General features: G+C 39.5%; 1 protein-coding gene across 7 annotated transcripts in view; it reads left to right on the top strand.

The window, feature by feature from the left end:
* The first annotated feature begins 779 nt into the window (after positions 1–779).
* exoc6 (exocyst complex component 6) overlaps positions 780–18,811 on the top strand; it is a 45,577-nt gene continuing 27,545 nt past the window's right edge. For 2 of the 7 annotated variants that reach the window (XM_061028178.1, XM_061028177.1), the window contains exons 1-5: positions 780–1,023; positions 14,047–14,218; positions 16,432–16,479; positions 16,588–16,678; positions 17,197–17,242. In XM_061028178.1, the coding sequence (XP_060884161.1) occupies positions 884–1,023; positions 14,047–14,218; positions 16,432–16,479; positions 16,588–16,678; positions 17,197–17,242 (497 nt within the window). In that variant the 5' untranslated portion in view covers positions 780–883. Of the gene's footprint in view, positions 1,024–2,888; positions 3,112–14,046; positions 14,219–16,431; positions 16,480–16,587; positions 16,679–17,196; positions 17,243–18,811 lie in introns of those variants that run through there. The other 5 variants (XM_061028180.1, XM_061028179.1, XM_061028181.1 and 2 more) reach the window with 4 other exon arrangements.

Here is an 18,811-nt window from a genome sequence, read left to right as displayed (position 1 = left end):
TATTTTGATCAATAATTAGACATTTCAAGGGACTGCATTTGAATTCCAATGCGGTCAGGACTACTTTTCTGTGAATATATATTTAAATAAAATTAAATAACAAAACAAATAATATCTTCTCAACCAACTTAGTTTGTCTGCAATACTGATATAAAACCCTATAGCCCATTACTGCCAACATGAGTCTCCTATTTGATCAAGACATGTCCTTTAACTCTCACATAAAACACATTTCAAGAACAGCCTATTTTCACCTTTGTTGGATTATTGTAATTCTCTTTTATCAGGGTGCTCTGATAAGTCTCTAAAGACTCTTAGATCGATAGATAGATAGATATAGATAGATAGATAGATGATAGATGATCGATGATAGATTGATAGATAGATAGATATAGATAGATAGAGAGATAGATAGATAGATAGATAGATAGACATAGATAGATAGATAGATAGATAGACATAGATATATAGATAGATAGATAGCTAGATAGTTGATAGATGAGAGATGATAGATGGATAGATAGATAGATAGATAGTTAGATACTTTATTGATCCCGATGGAAATTCAAAATTCTTCAACTAGTCCAAAACGCTGCAGCTTGTGTACTGACTAGAACTAGGAGTTGGGACAACATTACTCCTGGCTTCTCTGCACGGCTTCCATATATTTCAGAGGGATTCACTAAAGTAAGTTTTGTTGGCTTCAAAGTCCAGTGAATCACAAGGTCTCTGTTTCCTGTTGCTCCCACTTTTTCTGCTGACCTTAGCAGGTGCCCTGGTTTTCCCTGCACAGACACAGAGTGACACAGAGTTCTTTTGGTTTTCCTTCTCTGTCACATAAGCAGAGATTTCTTGCTCGTAGTTTGACTCTTAAATCAGAGACATGTCCGTTGACAGGGTCCACGCGGCTTTACCTGACCCTCCACTTCAGAGCGAAGAAGAGAACAGAGAGGAGGAGAAGGCTTTTGGGAATGCCTTTGCAGAGTTAGAATCTGTGGAACTGCCTCTGGGAACCACCTTAAGGTAAACTCTGCAATATACATAAATATACAATATATATCATATACATACATCAGCAGGATTGTTGAACCATCATCTGCTGGTTCATTTAATGGTAGACTCACTTCAAGTGAGTCATGTAAAATGGTTATTTAGCTTTATAAGCATGTAAAGATATTTCAACAAACAAGAAAACAAAAGCCTTTAATTATGCTTTTAAAGGCAAAGGTTTCAAAGCATTTTTAGTTTGTTTTAAAAAAACAACTCACATCTTATATCTAAAGAAAGCAGCTTTGTGAGTAGCTCAGCCTGAAGTTTTTCTTTTCATGCTTCATTTAACCAACCTATGGAAGCACTGTACTGAGGTGCCTCGTCTGCAGGTTTTTTGGGGCCGTTTGAAAGTTATGGTGCACTGCTTGATTTAATTAAATATATTGGATCATGTTTGAGGTTTTAGATTAGTGTTACAAGACACACAAATGCTTGAGACAAGAGCCAAAAATGTCAGAAACAATTTCAGATTTTCATGGTCTCCACTGTGTTTTTTTTGGTGGTATTAGAAATGTTATTGTAGGAGCCATTATGTGCATTTTTTGGTTTTACCTTATTTAACCTGTTGAGTTGTGTGGCTGGAGGCAGACAAAGAGGGTGACTTGGTTTGCACATTTTCTGTTGAGCGTCATCGTTTGTTTGATACATTTTTCACTCTTTTGTTTAATAAATCCACAAACTAATCTGGACATTCTAATTTTATTTTGAAATGCACGAGTCACAGTTACAGACCCACTTAGTCTCTGTGCGGCATTCTCCAATCTAAGCCGCCACAATAGTAATAATTACAATAATAATACATTTTAATTTATAAAATGCTTTTCAGCTACTCACTTATTAGTTAAAAGTAATAAAAAAAAACATAGATAGATAAACAAAAAGCTAAACTTTTAAAAGAAAAGGGAAATAAGAAACTGGGAGCAGCAGGGTGCAGACAGAGTCCTAGGGCGAGTTCATTTATTGTAGATAATATTTACACATTAGGTAACGTGCATTTAGTCAAAATCAGTCAGTACAAGTCATCACCTATCTGTAATATTCTCATAGGGAACATAGGTTACTGTATATGTAGTCTACATAGAATAGATGAGGTTAAAGGTGCACTGTGGAGTTTTGGTAGAGAAATGTGAAAGTTAGAGAAGTGTACATATTCTGTGGTATATGTTCATAACTCTATACACAAACTGTCCTCAGAGAAAAATGAGGTCCCTGGAAAACTGTTTGAAGATATGATGCTTCCACAGTGAAACCTTAACTCTCTCCCGGTAGCTTTTTTTTTTTAGCACCAAACAGTGTCCAGGGACCCATTTTTTCCTTTGAGTAAAATTTGTGTATTCAGTTCAGAAAATACAGCATGGCATTTTTTTTCCACTTCTCCAACTTTCAAATTGCACTACCAAATCTATGCAGTGCACCTTTAACTCTGTTTGTGTATTATAAATGACAAATAAATAAAACAACAGAAGAATATAGGACACAGTAAATAAGCCCTAACAAATATAAAATAAAAAATATAGATGCAGAATTTACTTAAAGCCTCAAATCAAATTTAAATTTACCACAAAAAAAGTGTATAACTGAAGGTAAAAATAGTTACTGGGAGGCAGAAGTGTAAATGTATTATCACAGAATGACTGTATGAAAACAAGCTGCTGTAGTGCGCCCTCTACCGGCCAGACCTGACCTGCAGCTGCAGTCGCACGCACGCACGCACGCACGCACGCACGCACGCACGCACGCACGCACGCACACACACACACACACACACACACACACACACACACACACACACACACACACACACACACACACACACACACACACACACACACACACACACACACACACACACACACACACACACACACACACACACACACACACACACACACACACACACACACACACACACACACACACACACACACACACACACACACACACACACACACACACAACAATCATGGCGGAGAATGAAACCCTGGAGTGTATAACGGAGCACGAGCGGATTTTACAGGAAATAGAGAGTACTGACACGGCTTGTGTCGGTCCAACACTTCGGTAAGAATAAATGCACCATTTCAAAATTAGTATTCATAATAATGTCTGTGTGTTTTGGTCTGTATTTCCATCGTTACCGGACCTTTTGTTCACAAGCTAGCTGAGCTACCCGAGCCACCGGTGAGCTAACTGTAGCAATACGGTGTAGAAATGAAGCATGAGCCTAGCTTGTGTGGCTAGCTAACAGGCCAACATTGAACACTGTTTACGTCAATTGTAAGCAGCAGCTACAGCACAGCTGTGGTTGTGTGGGGTTTTTTGCAGACTCTGTGTGTTGATTGACGGCTGGTGACCTGTCAAATGTAACCGAAACATCATCTGTGGGTGTGGCTGTGCGATCCCACATCTTGTTATCATTACACAGCTGATGCTAGCTAATGATGCTAACTATTTCGGCTAGTTGTAAAGCGACTAAAATGTGAAAATTAGCCCCTCTGACAATCAGTTGTACCGCTGTTTGATGCGTCATCGTGACCCCCCCAGGTGTTTCCTTGTGGTTGCCAAATAGCTGTAGGGAAACAGGAAGTCCAGTTGCTCAAGCTAATCATCTCCTACAAACAGACAGTTAATGTAACAAGCTGCAGTAGTTATTGTGTACCTAACCTGCTGGTTGCCTCATCTTATCACACACACCTGTCCCGTAGACGTGCCTGTAGGCGGTGGTTGTCTTGCAGCATACCAGGGGGAAGCAGTGAAAGTATGCCCTGAGGGTAACTTCACCTGACTCCGCAAGCCTGTTTCAGCTTTCATATAATAATAATAATAATAACAACTGTATTTATATAGCACCTTATAGAAAAAACATAGAAAGAACAAAGTAAAATAACCACAACAACTACAAGATACAGAGCTGCTACATCAGGCCCCTAGGTTTGTTCTTCTTCAGGAAATGTTCACACGAGACATGACAAACCTGATCAATCATATCCTCCATACATGTTGATGACAGTATTCAGTTCACTGTTTTCCAACAGTTTTGTCTTAATTTGCACATTCCCATCTCATTCATGATGATCCGGACAAAACCATCCAGAACCAGGATGTAGTACACGAGTTGCAGAGCCACGTTTCTTAAAAAAAGGATAAGGGCCTCTACAAGTTGCTAATACAAGGATAATAATGTTTACTCACAAAACACAAAACCAGGATATGGAGGGGGAAACTAGAATACTAGTGTGCATGTTAGCAAACTCGTAGTTGTTCATTCTTCAGTCACCACTGTTAAGGGCAAAGCAATCAATAACATATTCACTGACACGCCTTGTTTCACAAAGTCAGTACTCTGGCATGTTTGAGCTGCAACATTTAACCCTGAATACCAACCAAGATGATGTTGTGATAAGAATTGTAATGCTACATTTAAATTCAATTAATTCAAACCATCGACTGGACAGGACTATTTTAATTTGTGTAACGATTCTCCAATCTGTCTGTCACTGTTCTCATTCTTATGCAGCACAGTAATGAGGTTCATTACAAGTTGGATATCCATCAGGCAGGAGTTAGTATCTTTTTATTATTCAACCAGAGCTGGCTTTACTCGCTCATGTTGCAGCATCCTCTATGGGGATGTTTTTTTTCATAGTCCTGTTTTTCTTCTTTCCCTGGCATCCATGCAGAATCGAACAATTATCACACTGCAAGAGAAATGTCCACACCTCTAAACATTGCACTTTACAGTCAAATAAAACACAGCTGGGTCATTATTTCACTGAAGCTTTGCATCAAGATTCGGTAGCAGTATTTCACACCATGATGTCAATTTATCCATGTTTAACGTAGAACTGTGAGGAATCCATACAAATCACCGATCAACTCGTTTCATCTCTACCCATAGGCTGGCTCAGCCTTCCGCCCTGGTAGGAAACAAGAAGATAGTGACCTATTTGTTTCAGCACTACCACCTGGTCTCAATTATTAATAACAGGAAAGAGGAACCTCACACAGTGCCAGGGAGGCTGATCTTTACTGTGCTGCATGGATGTGCACATGTCCGGTTTGGACGGTGGAAATGTGCTAAGCTGTTCATTTCAACAAGCCTTGTTCTTATGTTCAGAGCTCTCCAAACAGTATAAGACATTTTTATCAACTCTTGAACTATTTTTACATTCAATAGATTAAATGAAATTTGACAAGAAAGACACATCAATGATTCAATTATATATTTTTTGTGTCTGTTCAATATGTTGGAAGTTGGTTTCGGTGCCCTTTGCACACACTGAAGGTCTCTGAGTACAACTGCTCTTTTGTGAGCAACACTCAGTTCAGCAACACTTAGGTCACTCCTGCCCCTCTTAAGGCCTTGACACACCAAGGAGACCATCGGCCGTCGGTCCTAGTTGGACCGTCGGTGAGCGGTCGTCGTCCTAGTTTTTGCAGTGTGTCCGGCTCCGTCGCTACCCGTCGGCCCCCGTCTGCCTTTTTTTGACTTCATGGCCACTAGTTCTGCTGTCTGCTTGGTGTGTCAGGGCCTTTAGACAAACAAGCATTTGTTTACAAGCAGATGAAAAAAAGTGTGAAAAAGACAACTACATTACTTTACATTACATTACAATACTACTACAAGAAGCTGAACAACCATGTCGACAGACAAGGTACGGATAAATTACTGGATTTTGTGCAAATATGACTCTGCAAGCGTTTTCAGACCGTTATTTGCATGTTGAGTATTCAACTGTTACCATGATATCTCTGGGCTGTGGCTAAATGGCTATATTTGAGAGAGATTTGGCTATATATAAGATAAAACTTTATGTGTAAGATGGATTTTTTTCTTTGATCGTGTGCAAAGCTGAGACATAACTTGGGTTCAATTACTTTCCGGTGACTGCTAAACATGAGACGACAATGACACTTGTAGTGTTTTGTCACAATCTATTATGAACAATATCTGCAGAGACATTCTGCTTCCTGCTCGGTCACTCTCTCTTTTTCTCTTCCTCTTAACCTCAGCCATTGTATCAAACTGAACAGAAAGGCTAACTGTCTTCTTTTTATAACTGAAGGTTTGTTAGTGAGCTAGTGCTGTGAAGCTGTGTGTACTTCTCGTGAGATGACCTGAAGTTACATTTGCAGTCAACAGGCGATCAGAGCGCGCTGTGGACAAGGGAGAGACGCCATTCTCCCTGCTGAAAGTTATTGTGCTATTAAATTGACCTTTGTTCTACTGCTATTATTTAATGGTGGACAAGTTACATATTGTTGCTTTAAAGCGCCTGTGAGGAATGTACGGTTGGTGTTGATTCTGGCGCCCCCTGTGGACCCTGTGATTTTATCCTTTACATTTGTAAATGTGCTCTTTGACAAGAAAATCGTATCCAGCTATCGTTTAACTATCAAACTTCTGACTCACCAAGGATCAGCGTGCAGTTCGTCTCCTCATCCGACATCTACCGCAGCTGCAGTTTCAGTCATTAAAATTAACAATAGAGAAATAAACATTCATAAACACATTTTTAAAAATCTTGTCGCTGATGGTCTTGTTTGCTTTCGTATGTCATGAAGGGGCATGGCCTCTAAGTCGCTTAAAAGGTTAACAGAATGAAAGGAAGCTCTTTACCTTAAAGCTCTTTTACATATTAGATTTTTTACCTCACTCGCTTGGAGCTTGTTATACAGAAATGTCGTTGTGTGTCAGATATATCACCACTTGCCTGCTGAGCAGAGCAGACTTCAAACTCCTCTGCAAACTCTGTCAAAGAAAAGATAAAAATTTGTTTAGCTCATGTGAAGCAGCACCTCATTTGTTTAACAAAAAGGTCTCCAGTTGTCGCCCACAGAGGTCATATCAGGGTTTGTCGGCTGTGTGGGTATTGTATTAAGGACTTTGGTTGATGGAGTCATCTAAAGAAGAAGGAAAACCTGGTTGAAATATTGGAAATTCATCAAATTACACAGAAGATTGAAGGGAAGAATGTGCTACTTTTTGATCCAGTAGATGTCACCCTTGAGCACCAGCATGAAACAAAACAAACTGCTGTTTGTCCACACCTCCTCCATACTGAAGCCTCCGCTCTCCTCCAGAGACACACCTCCAACCTCCCTCCACTCGCGTACAAAGGAGTTATTAATTTGAACCATTATAATTAAGCACCATTAAGCGGAAGCAGCGGACAAAATTGTCCTTCGCTCGAGTTGCAATTTCCTGTGGCCTGCATTGTTGTGTTAGCATGCTAATGTTAGCGCTCTTTGGTTAACTCATAGCTTCATATTGCACATAAATTGACACAGAATGACCTTGCTCTAAAGACACTTACTTGTAGGGCTGGGAATCTTTGCGTGTCTCATGATTCGATTTGATTTTGATTCTTGGGGTCATTATTCGATTGAGAATCTACTTTTGATTCAAAACTATTCTGGATTCATGATTCAAAGTCTATTTTTGACGTGGAAGTGTTGAGCAGAGTGTGTTATATGATGCTATAATGATAATATTTGCCTTTATATGAATGCTATATGTAGTTCGACAGAATCTTAATATGAACTAAAGAGCAGAGAAGAACATACTGGAGAACTGAAAACATAGTGAAACTGTTTCACTATGTGCACAGAGATTGCACCTGATGCATGGATACAGTTAATAGTTGTGCACTGGTTGCAGGATATAAACATCATCACACTCACACTCGCTTTAGGTGAATTTACTTTCCCACCTCTACTTACATGACATCCAAATAAGCAGTGAGTAGGCTATGTTCTTCTTTTCTCTAGTACTTGACTAAAACAGCTTTATATGCAAGGACGTCCCCGTCCATGTAAACACAGCTCCGACAACAACTTCTTCCTTGAAGTATAATTATTTTGATGGTGAATCAGACTCTCTCCTGTAAATCTCAAAATGTAATTGGAAAATCCCTGTCATCATAATCATCTTTTTAAAGTGGTAAATATTGTCTCATATCTGTCGAAACTAAAAAAAAGTCCTCAGCAGAAAAGTCTAGAAAGGCCACTGCTTTCTCTGCCTCCATGTTTTGGGTTATTTACCTGAGCCCATTCACCTGTCTGCCTCTTCTCTTCTTATAAACACTATCTACTTTATAAGGAAAGCCTTTAAGTTATTTCTTCAGTTTTTGCACTGACCTTACATGGATGCAAGAATGAATTGATTTGAATTTGGTGGTCAAGATGAAGGTCAATGTGAACTGGTATACATTGTGTCAGTATTTATCTAAACAGCATCCATCACATTTATGTTCCACTGAATGCTGTGCAGTTGCTGTGTAGAGTTTATGTAAATAAGCTGGCCTGAATCTCGGTGCACCTGTGTTCAGTAGATTTCCATGAACGTTTATCTGAAATGAGCTTCAGCGTCTGATAAAATGTGACAAATGTGGTTCTCTTGAGGGCATTACCTACCTTCAACACTTCGATGAACCTTTGACAGTTTGATCAATTGATTTTAAACCCGACTGATAGACATGGATGTGGATGAAACTTCATCTTATTATCTTACCTTCTGCTTTCCAGTCTGTTTGTTTTGGCGTAGTGGTTTAACGCTTTACCACCGCAGGATGGAAACAATGGAGCTCTAGTATTGTTTTAAAGCGACACTGTGGGGAGGAGGGGAGCATGGCATTTTGAAGTCATTACATATTTTGGAATAGAGACTGCTAAGAGATGATCTGTTATAAAACCTTGTATTTTTTCCTGTTTTTTCTAGCTCTTCACTAATCTCTAAAAACACGTACTTTGATGAAGGAAGAATGCTAAAAATTTGGCTCAGTAGTATGCAACAAAAGAGGGAAACCACACATAACACATTGTTATGCAATACATTTTAATTAAATTACTAAATGTCATGCTTTTGTGCTTGTGAGGACGTCAGTGTGTAATGCAGTGTTGTGTGTGTGTTGAGTATGAATTCGGATATGTCTAGAATACAATACAATACAAACGAATGCTGACAGCAGCATGGAACAGGTGTTGCTGCATTACAGAGTCCTCTCAGACTCCACCCACATCTACCTGCACCCAGGAAAACAAAGCCAGCAAAGGGCAGAACAAACGGGTAGAGAGGCCAATCCTGAGGCCGTCGCAAGAATCTGTAGGCAAGCGAAAAGAGTTCTGATTTCCTGGGTGGTATTGACTGTGTCCAGCTGTTTTCATGTATGCTCGAATGGGAAATCGTAAATCGTTGTGCACTGGTCGTAGAAGGATATAAACGTCATCACCCTCTCACACTTGCTTGCGGTGAATTTTCCTTCTGTGTTCTCAGCTCACGCATAAACACACCTTTAAAACATTGGTGCCACATAGTTTGTTTTCATTCCAGCATAAAAATTCCACATAACAACTGATACAGTGACTTATCTAGAGCTGCAATATTAAGTCAATTAATCATCCAAGAAAAATATTGCCGCTTTTTGGATTATTGATATTTAAGTTGTTTTTTTAAGCATGATATAAATTTTGCTTATTCTTATCATCGCTATATGAATATTTGCAATAAACACTTTGACAGTCAGAATTTTTTCCAATCAATAATAAAAAATATTTTATGTAAATAAGCAATGCTTTCTCACTCAGCATGCTTACATTTGACCCAATTTGTGGAGTCCTAGTTGTCATGGAAATGCTCTCACATCATTTGCATGCAGTCAGATGAGGCTGAGCTATCAGCTATCTTTAGATTAATAGATGATAATTTAGTGGTGATGCTTATATTATTATCACCACTAAATTGTAATTAATATTCATATTTTGGATGTATTTTGGATTCAGGACATGTGAGCAATAAAGGTAACATGATGCACTCTTTAATAGTTAACATAATGCTGTTATTGCAATGGTAAAAATATATTTGCATATTGGATATCTTTCTTATATTCTGCAGGCTTACAACAATCTATGGTAACCATCTCTATCATGTATACATGCATGTTTCTTATGCTCCACACAATTTCAATACTGTAATCATCTATTGTGTTTAATGACCGAATAACATTTCATCTTAGGTTTAAATGGATTCTGTGTCTCTAAAGCATTTGAAATCATCTGAGAAATTAGTTCACAATAATTAAAATATAGACTGGCTATAAGACTGGCAGACCTTGTTGATTGAATAGTTATAAAAGGTTATTCATATCAAGCAGAATAATAATTCATGTCAGAGATTTTCAGAAATCAAAATATTACTCTTGTCATTTCAACAATATGTACGTTTGTTTATGAATTGCATTTCACTTCACTGTCACTAGATGGAGCTGTTCCTACAGTTAAAATAAAATTCTGCTTATTATGGTGTTGTAGGTCACTGGCTCATAGACTGTCAGTCAGGCTTGTTGTTTGAAGACATGCATACAGCAGCTGCAACAATTTTGTGTCAACACTTTGCATTTATGACTGATGGATGTTTCTCACATCCTGTCTCTGCTACCTGCTTGATTCACACTGCTCCAATCTTCACTGAAACAAGTGTGAATTCAAAACTATACAGTGATATTTATGTATGTTTAAGAAAAAAGTATTTAAGTGTACCAATAAAATTACAATTGATTAATAATAAAGAATAATCATTTATTTGGAAACAGCGCTAACATAGAGTACAATAGCTCTGGGTAGTTACAACAAGAGCAGACCTGAACGTTTCTTTGAACCTGTTTGGATATGAAAACTTTGAAGACTGGGATGCAGCCAAACCAAGAAGTGAAGAGGCACTCTTCCTCTGAACACCACAGGATGGCGCCTGCCACACACAAGCTGCAAGAAATCAAAAGTGATACTGTGAATCACATAAGCCATCCTCTCATGTGACATTAGCTTTTTAATTCCTACTTAAAGCTGTTGCAGACAATAAACAAAACCCATTATTTATTCTTCTTCTTAGTGTCCGTTTCTCAAATTAGCTGTATGATTTTATATATTTAGGTTGTTGTTAGTAGTCCCTCCTCTTGAAATATTAACAAATGGAACATGTTCTACAAACTGCATGCTTTTGATCTTTCTCAGAGACGGTGTGGGACTGTCACTGCTGACATTTTCTTTCACGTTTGAAACAAATCAAAAGGTGAATTCTTCTGCCCAACAAAACACCTCTTCTCTGGATCAGCAATTAGCTTGGCAGCATTACATTTACAACACACAACAGATCGGCTACCAACACGATGCATGCCACATGATTTGCAGATGTGCATCCCTACTTTGTGTCAACTGGGTGCAGTGTTTTTTTCATTTGCATACCATCAGCTTTCAGGCTAATAGCTGAACTGAATCACTCCATGAATCACTCCACTCGAAATATCTCCCCTTGCTCATACATAGTTATGACCAATTCTACTTGCTTACTCACCATTGCACTAGAGCCCTATGAGATGGAAATACAGTATTAGTCCAACCCTTGGCCGTAACCTTGGAGACAAGGTTGTGACTTGGGAAAAGCTTCATGTTTTTATTGCAAACATTAGCCCATAGCTAACTGTGGTACGGCTAATTGGCTGAAAACTTTCCCTGTCAAAATAAACAAATGAAATAAAATAAATAATTAACTTTTCCATGAATATGCACCGATTGGGTAAATCAGGGCTGATACGTTTGAATAATAATTTAGCTGATTTTGAGATTCTAATTCCGATGTTTGTTTCACGACTTCTTTTGGTGTAAGACTCCTACAATTTGGACTTTTTATCTCATGTATGACGATGAAAACAAGTCAGAGTTTCTTTAACAAGTCTCTTCTCTGAATCAGTAGTTAGATGTACTAGATGCCAGCATTAAATTGATTTGGCACAACAAATAAACATCAGCTCATTATTGGCTTATCGGCCAATGTTGAACCAACGCATCGGTGCATCCCTCATTTTACCAAGTGACAGTGTTATAAGCCTTCCAACCTGATGATGGACACATTGGGCCTCATTCACTACGAACACACACACGAACACTTGAAGGAATCTTGGTGTTCATGTGTTACTTTTAATGACAGCTGTCTTGTTCTATCGGAAAGGTATCCTTAAATGACTTCTTCCCTGATTTCCGACTCTATCCACTATCCTATCCCTACAATAAAGGCATAAAAAGCCCAAAAATAAATCTTAAATTTTTTTTTTTACTTGACCTTCATCGGGGGCGGGCCGCCCCCCTAATATAATGGTAGGGGAAACACTGCATCCAGTAAAAAAAATAGCCTATATATATAAATTTATATATTTTAAATAAATGTTGAAAAGGCAAGCATTAAAAACTTGAATTAACTAATGCATTGACTAAATGTATTAAATAATCATCAAATGTATGCCTTTTCATCCTTTAACCTAAAATCTCAAATCTAATCATCTACCACTCCCACCAGTAGTGCCATGAAAGATCGCATCTGTTACCAAAACCACCTGATTAATCTGAGAATATTTAAGAGCATGCAGGGAACATACATGATTAGAATTTACCTCTAAGAATGTGTAAAGATCAGCCTTGCTGAAAGATATTGCAGCCGGTGCCTTCAGAAGAAAGTGCATCAGACCGTCACAACACGTTTGGAGAATGTGACGAATGACTGATCAGCTGATTCTGACTGCCAATGCACGTACTGCTGCAACTATGTCATTCACTGTAACGGCATCTAAGCCGCAGACACAGTGACCTTTTTTGCCTTTTGGGGCCATCTCCTAAAAACTTCTACGTGTCTCCACCTCACCGCTCTCGTCCTGATACACCAATCGGATGTCCTTATATGGAGAGATGGGGGTGTGGTAGTATGCTGATTGCAGGCTGTGGGCACGAGCCTTACCATTTAGAATGATTCTGATTCACTAACATACGCAAGGTGGTGAGAACAAAATTGGCTGGTACGCACGTGTCATGAATCTGACGGTGATTTTGCGTATGCACTTATTTTATGCGCAGAGTAAGAACATTTCTACGCACATATTAGTGAATGAGGCCCATTGTCCGGCTCATCTACCTCAAAGTCATACCTGCCGTCGATGTATAAAAGTGCTTTGTCAATTTACCACTTGTACCTGATATAAAAGCAACTCCAGAGGGTACACATCAAGGAAGACAAAATGTTGGACATCTTGATCATTTTTCTTACCACATATATTTTGACCGTCAAAACTTAATTTCTTGTTACTTCCAAAAATAAATTCTATGTGAAGAGAGCTGATGCTTTTAGACAAACACATAGTAAAAGTGCCTGGTTAAACAAACGTACACACCTTTTATAGAAACTCACATGTACTCATAACATAAACTATTAATCAAAAGTATTACACTATCACACAATTCATCTTTTGCTCTGTTTTCTTGTTTCTCTATTTCTATCTCGTTCTCAATTTCGGTCCTTCTCTGTCAGTCTCTATCTCGCCTAAACACACACTCACACAGAAAACTCAAATACATACAGTATGCATACACAACCATCTGTGCCTGTTGAAGCTAGGCCAGAGTATGACAGAGTGGTGTGTGTGTGCGTGCGTGCGTGTGTGTGTGCGTGCGTGCGTGTGTGTGTGTGCTGGATCACCAGTAGTGATTCATGGCAGGGTTCTTTGCAGTGATGTGCAAACAGCTGGTCACCTTGGCCTCACCACTTGCACAGTCATGTTGATTTTCTTTTTTTTTCCAGGACCTGTTGTTGAGTTAACAGGTCAAAAATGTTTCCTTGACTTTCAAAAATGGATATTCAATATTGTTTTTTTCCCCGCTCTTTTGGTTATACAGTAATGTGTGATGGTTCGTATTCTGCTTTGTAGTAAATACTAATAGTTGGCAGATAATAAAACACAACACTCGACCATTATTTCATACAGCAGTAACCTCTGCATAAGCTGTGTTAGCTTTCAAGTCTCTTAGTGCACCACAGATGTTCAAAGGAACCTCCAACATGTCAAAAAACAAGTTTTGTAAGAGCAAATCATTTTCATTCTAACTTTTTTTGCTATTTTTTTCTTCTTTTCCTGTCATCTTCCTCCTTTGTTTCCTTTCTTTATTTGTCCGTCTCAGGTCAATTTACGATGACCAGCCCAACGCCCACAAACGCTTTATGGAGAAGCTGGACGCCAGGATAAGGAACCATGACCGTGAGATCGAGAAGATGTGCAATTTCCACCACCAAGGTTTTGTGGACGCCATCACAGAGCTCCTCAAAGTTCGTGCTGATGCAGAGAAACTGATGGTAAGGAAGTTTACTAGTGCACTACGGCAGGACCAGCAGGCAATCCTAGGACATTTTTCAATCAGATTGAGTAAGCATCTAACCAACCATAGATTGTTAAAACAAACATAGTATGGATGTTTAACAGGTCATTCATTAGCCTGCAAATCTGCAGCTAAGCTCAAAATCACCAGACGGTATACTTGTTGCTACTACTGCTGATATAAAAGGCTTATAGCCTTAGCCGTAGCTCAACAGCTTAACTGTCCTTTTTTTTACAACAAGGTGGCTTTTCTCTGTTTCCAGGGTTGCAACACAGACTTAGACTTGCTTCTCTTAGTAGCATTATAAGGAGAAAGTAGGATGCATCCTCAGGAGACATTGATCCAAGACTTTAGTCTAACTGATATCATTCTAAATCGGATTTCTTTAAATTGGACTAACTCACCTTGATAATGCTGTTGAGGGTTGATTTTCTCTGGCTTGTTCACACCTCAGTTGGCTACAAACTGACCTTTGCGCTCTGCACATGCTCCACAGTTCCCGTGCCAGGCTTTGACCCTGAAGTCAAACAGCATATATGTGTAGAATTAAGCTGGGATGAAAACGGGAAGAATTCTTCGAGTGCTAGAGTGAGACCACACATTTTTGGACAGATGAGGAAACACAGTTGTTGTGACAGAGTTCTCTATTTTAACAACCAGATTGCCTCTTGCTAATTTGTTTGCCAATTGTTTGGTAAGATTGAATTGTAACTAGCTGAAAGGGTGCATGGTGCCACCTATATGCCTGATTGAGCTATAACTGTAACTGTGCATGTAAACGTTGACGAGTGGATTTTTATGTTTCCTAGACATGGGCCCTCACAAAATCAGCCAGTCACTCTGGTGGTGATGCACCCGTGCTTCGTAAAAAAGAAAAAAAATGAGACAGTGATTATGTAGCCGGTCCTGCTTGTTTGGAAGCTTCCCTGTTGAAAGGATTGTCATCAAAAAGCCGACTGGTCATTTGGGTCATGGCTCTCAGCTGTGTGACAAGAGCCGAGAGTTCAAAAATCTTCATCCAGAATCGAGAAGTTTGTCACTGAATCTGTGAGAAAGAGCCTGTCACAAGCCATTAAACGCCATGAAAGGCCCAGTGCACCAATGATGGGTTCAGGTCCCTGCTGCCTGGTTAATCTGAATTTGCCTGCTTTTGTCCCTCCATGGACAATGAGCTGATTTCAAGGCTGAGCAGCTGCAGCGAGGGAGGTAGAGAGGGAAAAGAGAGGGCATGAAGAGGGGGAGCAGACAGAGGAGAGGGATGGGTAGACATGTGACAGCATGTTAGCTGATCCAAGACCAAGGTATTCATACCTCTCCAAAATGTTTTTAAAACTTGTGAAGTGCTCCTTTGGAGAAAGTCACTAAACAAACCCACATTTGGGACTGAAACCATAACTTGTCAGCGATAATTGAAGATTTCGACACATTATTGAAGATCTACATTTTCCAACCAGGGCTTTGATTCTCAGCTTCATCAAACTGCAGGTCCCAGCGCAGCTTTAGAGATCTGGCTCTGCAGTTGTTAGATTTTCTTCTGTTTCTGTCTACATAGTACCCAGAGACAACAGATGGTAATTAGCTATAAGCTAACTTAGGTGCAATTACATTAAATTGTGCGATGAATAAATATAAATCAATAATCAATAAAATAAATAAAAAAATAAAAATTACTCAGACAAAGTGTAAGTCTCTAGCTGTTTCAACACATGCAATCCTGAACATTTCAAGGACATTTCAGGACAGCCTTTCTCCTTAGGTGCTTATTTACACACATGTCCCTCACAGCATGAAGATCTCTCTGTCAGACTGGAATGGCGGGGTGTCAGGAGACAAACACAAAGTAAAAAAGATGCCGTGGAAATTCATGAAGGAATAAGGGCCCACTCACACTAAGCCCATTTGTCCGGTATTGTGCCTTTGAACCCGATTGTCCTCCACTAGCCTGCATTCACATTTCTGCAGCCCCAACCAGGTCTGAGAACAGTTACCTCTAGTACATAGTACGTCATCAGAAAGTCACCGATTTACCCAAAGACCTCAAAGTTCTTGTGGTTTTATTCAGCTCTCTCTGAATATTTGCACCTGCTAAAATTTTGAGCTCTGACCTCTGAATCGGACCAATGTCAACCCTTTACCACGTTTAATCTAAATGAATCTAAGAACATCTAATGTCTGTGTTTCTTTTGACAGGGCCAGGTCACAGACACTAATCGGAGACTACAGGAGGCTGGACGGGAGGTGAGTTCACATTTGCATGCATGCAAAGTGCAGAAGACAAAATGTGTGAGTTTATTTGTGTTATCAGGGTGTTGCTTGCTGGTCTCTCATTGTGTGTTTGTTTTTCAGGTGACAGCTCAAACAGAGGAGGTGATTCGCTGTCGCATCCAGCAGAGGAACATGGCCACTACAGTGGAGAAGCTGCAGCTCTGTATACCAGGTAACACTGCAGCATGGATGGTCAGCTTAATTCTAGTGTGTATGAAGTGGTCAGTGTGAACGCAGGGTGCAACTGGAAGCAGTAAACATGACAGCTAATGCTGTCGCACCTGCATGTAAGACTAAGCCTTTGAATGGAGGTCTTCCCGAGGGAATAAAGGTTAAAACTGTCATCCTGCAAGATGATTTCCATTGCGCTCAGTGAAGTTCAAAACTTGCAGTTTCTGTGCAGTTGTAAAACTCTTTCTGGCCCCACCTGTTTGAACCTTGTGGAGTTAGCGACTGCTGGATAAGTTGAGATCACAGCCTATGGTAATGTGAAGTATTGACCCACAGCCCGAAACCAATATGCCGTGAGTTGTACTTCACACCCCTACTGGTCTTGGCTAAAATTGAGACGTCTTGTCAATCGAACTTTTACTGTTGTATGTTTAATCTAACATACCTGTGAATGTTTGAATTCGGGCAAAAAGCCCTGCTACTGACACATGTAACTGATCGTTCTGTCCTCCTTTGCAGTGCTAGAAATGTACAGCAAACTGAAGGAGCAGCTGGAATCCAAAAGGTAACGGTTTCATCACAATCTGCCTGAAGTTTAACTCTTATTATAAAACACAACTTTAAGATTTTGAAGTCCAAAGATTCCCAAATCAATTAAAGTAATTTTTTAATCCACGTCCTTTTTTCGTCCCCCTGTGGCACGCCCCCTGCTCTTCCATTCTTTGTCGAAGTACAACAGGCCGCACACTGCTTTGATGTAGTCTGGTGCTGTAGGACTATTGTTCCAGCACGTACAAACGTTTGTAAAAAAGCTTGTTTTGCCACCTTTTTGTTTCATCTTCTCATCTTGCAGCAATTTTGAAAGTGCTGTCTTATATTTACATCATACAAATATGAAGAGTTTACATAAAATACTCTAAGATATAAGAAAACATGCACACATCCTCTCAGGTAAAATCTATAGACTGTATTCAACATGTAGTCTCAGTGACATCACTCATTGGTTTCTGAAGAGACGTTCTGAAGCCGAATGATGCCGTTTGCCATATGAGGGAATCCTGTCCCGACCTCAATTTAGTAATAGACAAAGAGGCGGAACCAGGTACGGAGTGGGACGCATTTTCAGCCCGGGAGTTTCATGGCTCAGACCAGCCCACTTAAGTTCATATCCTTTTGCTGGAGATATGCTATAATTCTATCTATTACAGTAGGCTACATACTTATGTCTGAAATAGTGCACTCCTCAATACCTTGTATTAAATAGTGTATTTGAAAAAGATATATATATATATATAATTTTCAATTCAAAGCATTAGCCGGCAGTGTTTCCCACAGGATTTTATGAGACTATTGTGGGGGGACAACTTTACTTTACTTTTTAACAACTTTATGCTGTTATAGTAATTACATACAAATTGTCAAAACATAGCTGGGGTGGACTGATAGTGTCTGTGCTCTCACTGTTTGCCTATGGACACAGACAGGAATTTCCAAGATACCAATTCCTTCTGGAAGAAAGAATCAGTTGAGGAAACAGACTTATGTGTTGAAGTAAATAAATGTTTGTAACTAGAGGATCTTAGTGGGAGTGGCCTGTAGTGCTGTGCATTCTGGGATTTGGTGTCTTTGGTGTCCCTGGCGGCCCTTCAGGCATCCCAGCCCACCGGGAATTGTCCTGGTTCTCCCAATTAGCCACTCCCGGCCTGGGTGGAACCAAGGAAGGTCTTTATTCTCCTAGCAAACAACTGCAACACGCCCACATATTCTTCCAACAGCCAAAAAAGACGCTGCAAAAAAAAATCGCTTTCATAGACTTTGGAGCAATATAAAAAAGCTTTTCTTATGAAATATTGTTTTTCTAACCAGGTTGTGAACATGTTAATATCTGCTCTAAAATGGGCAGATGGGGTTCTTCCTAATGACTAAACTCAAATTTGTTATTGAATATTCAACTAGCCTAAAGTGAAGAAAACAGTCAAAATCAAGCTCTATTAATCCAATTCAGCTAAACATGGGATCACAGCATCTGCAGGTTAGTTTGCCTAGTGTGGCTAATGTTAGCAATCCTTCTTGCAGCTTAATGTCTATATACCTGTGCAGGTTACACATTGCTCCAGTTGAGTTGCTATATGCC

The sequence above is a fragment of the Labrus mixtus genome, chromosome 21 (genome assembly GCF_963584025.1).
Source record: "Labrus mixtus chromosome 21, fLabMix1.1, whole genome shotgun sequence".
Taxonomy (NCBI): Eukaryota; Metazoa; Chordata; class Actinopteri; order Labriformes; family Labridae; genus Labrus; species Labrus mixtus.
The sequence above is the reverse complement of the archived record's forward strand: the minus strand, read 5'-3'. Positions and strand labels throughout refer to the sequence as shown.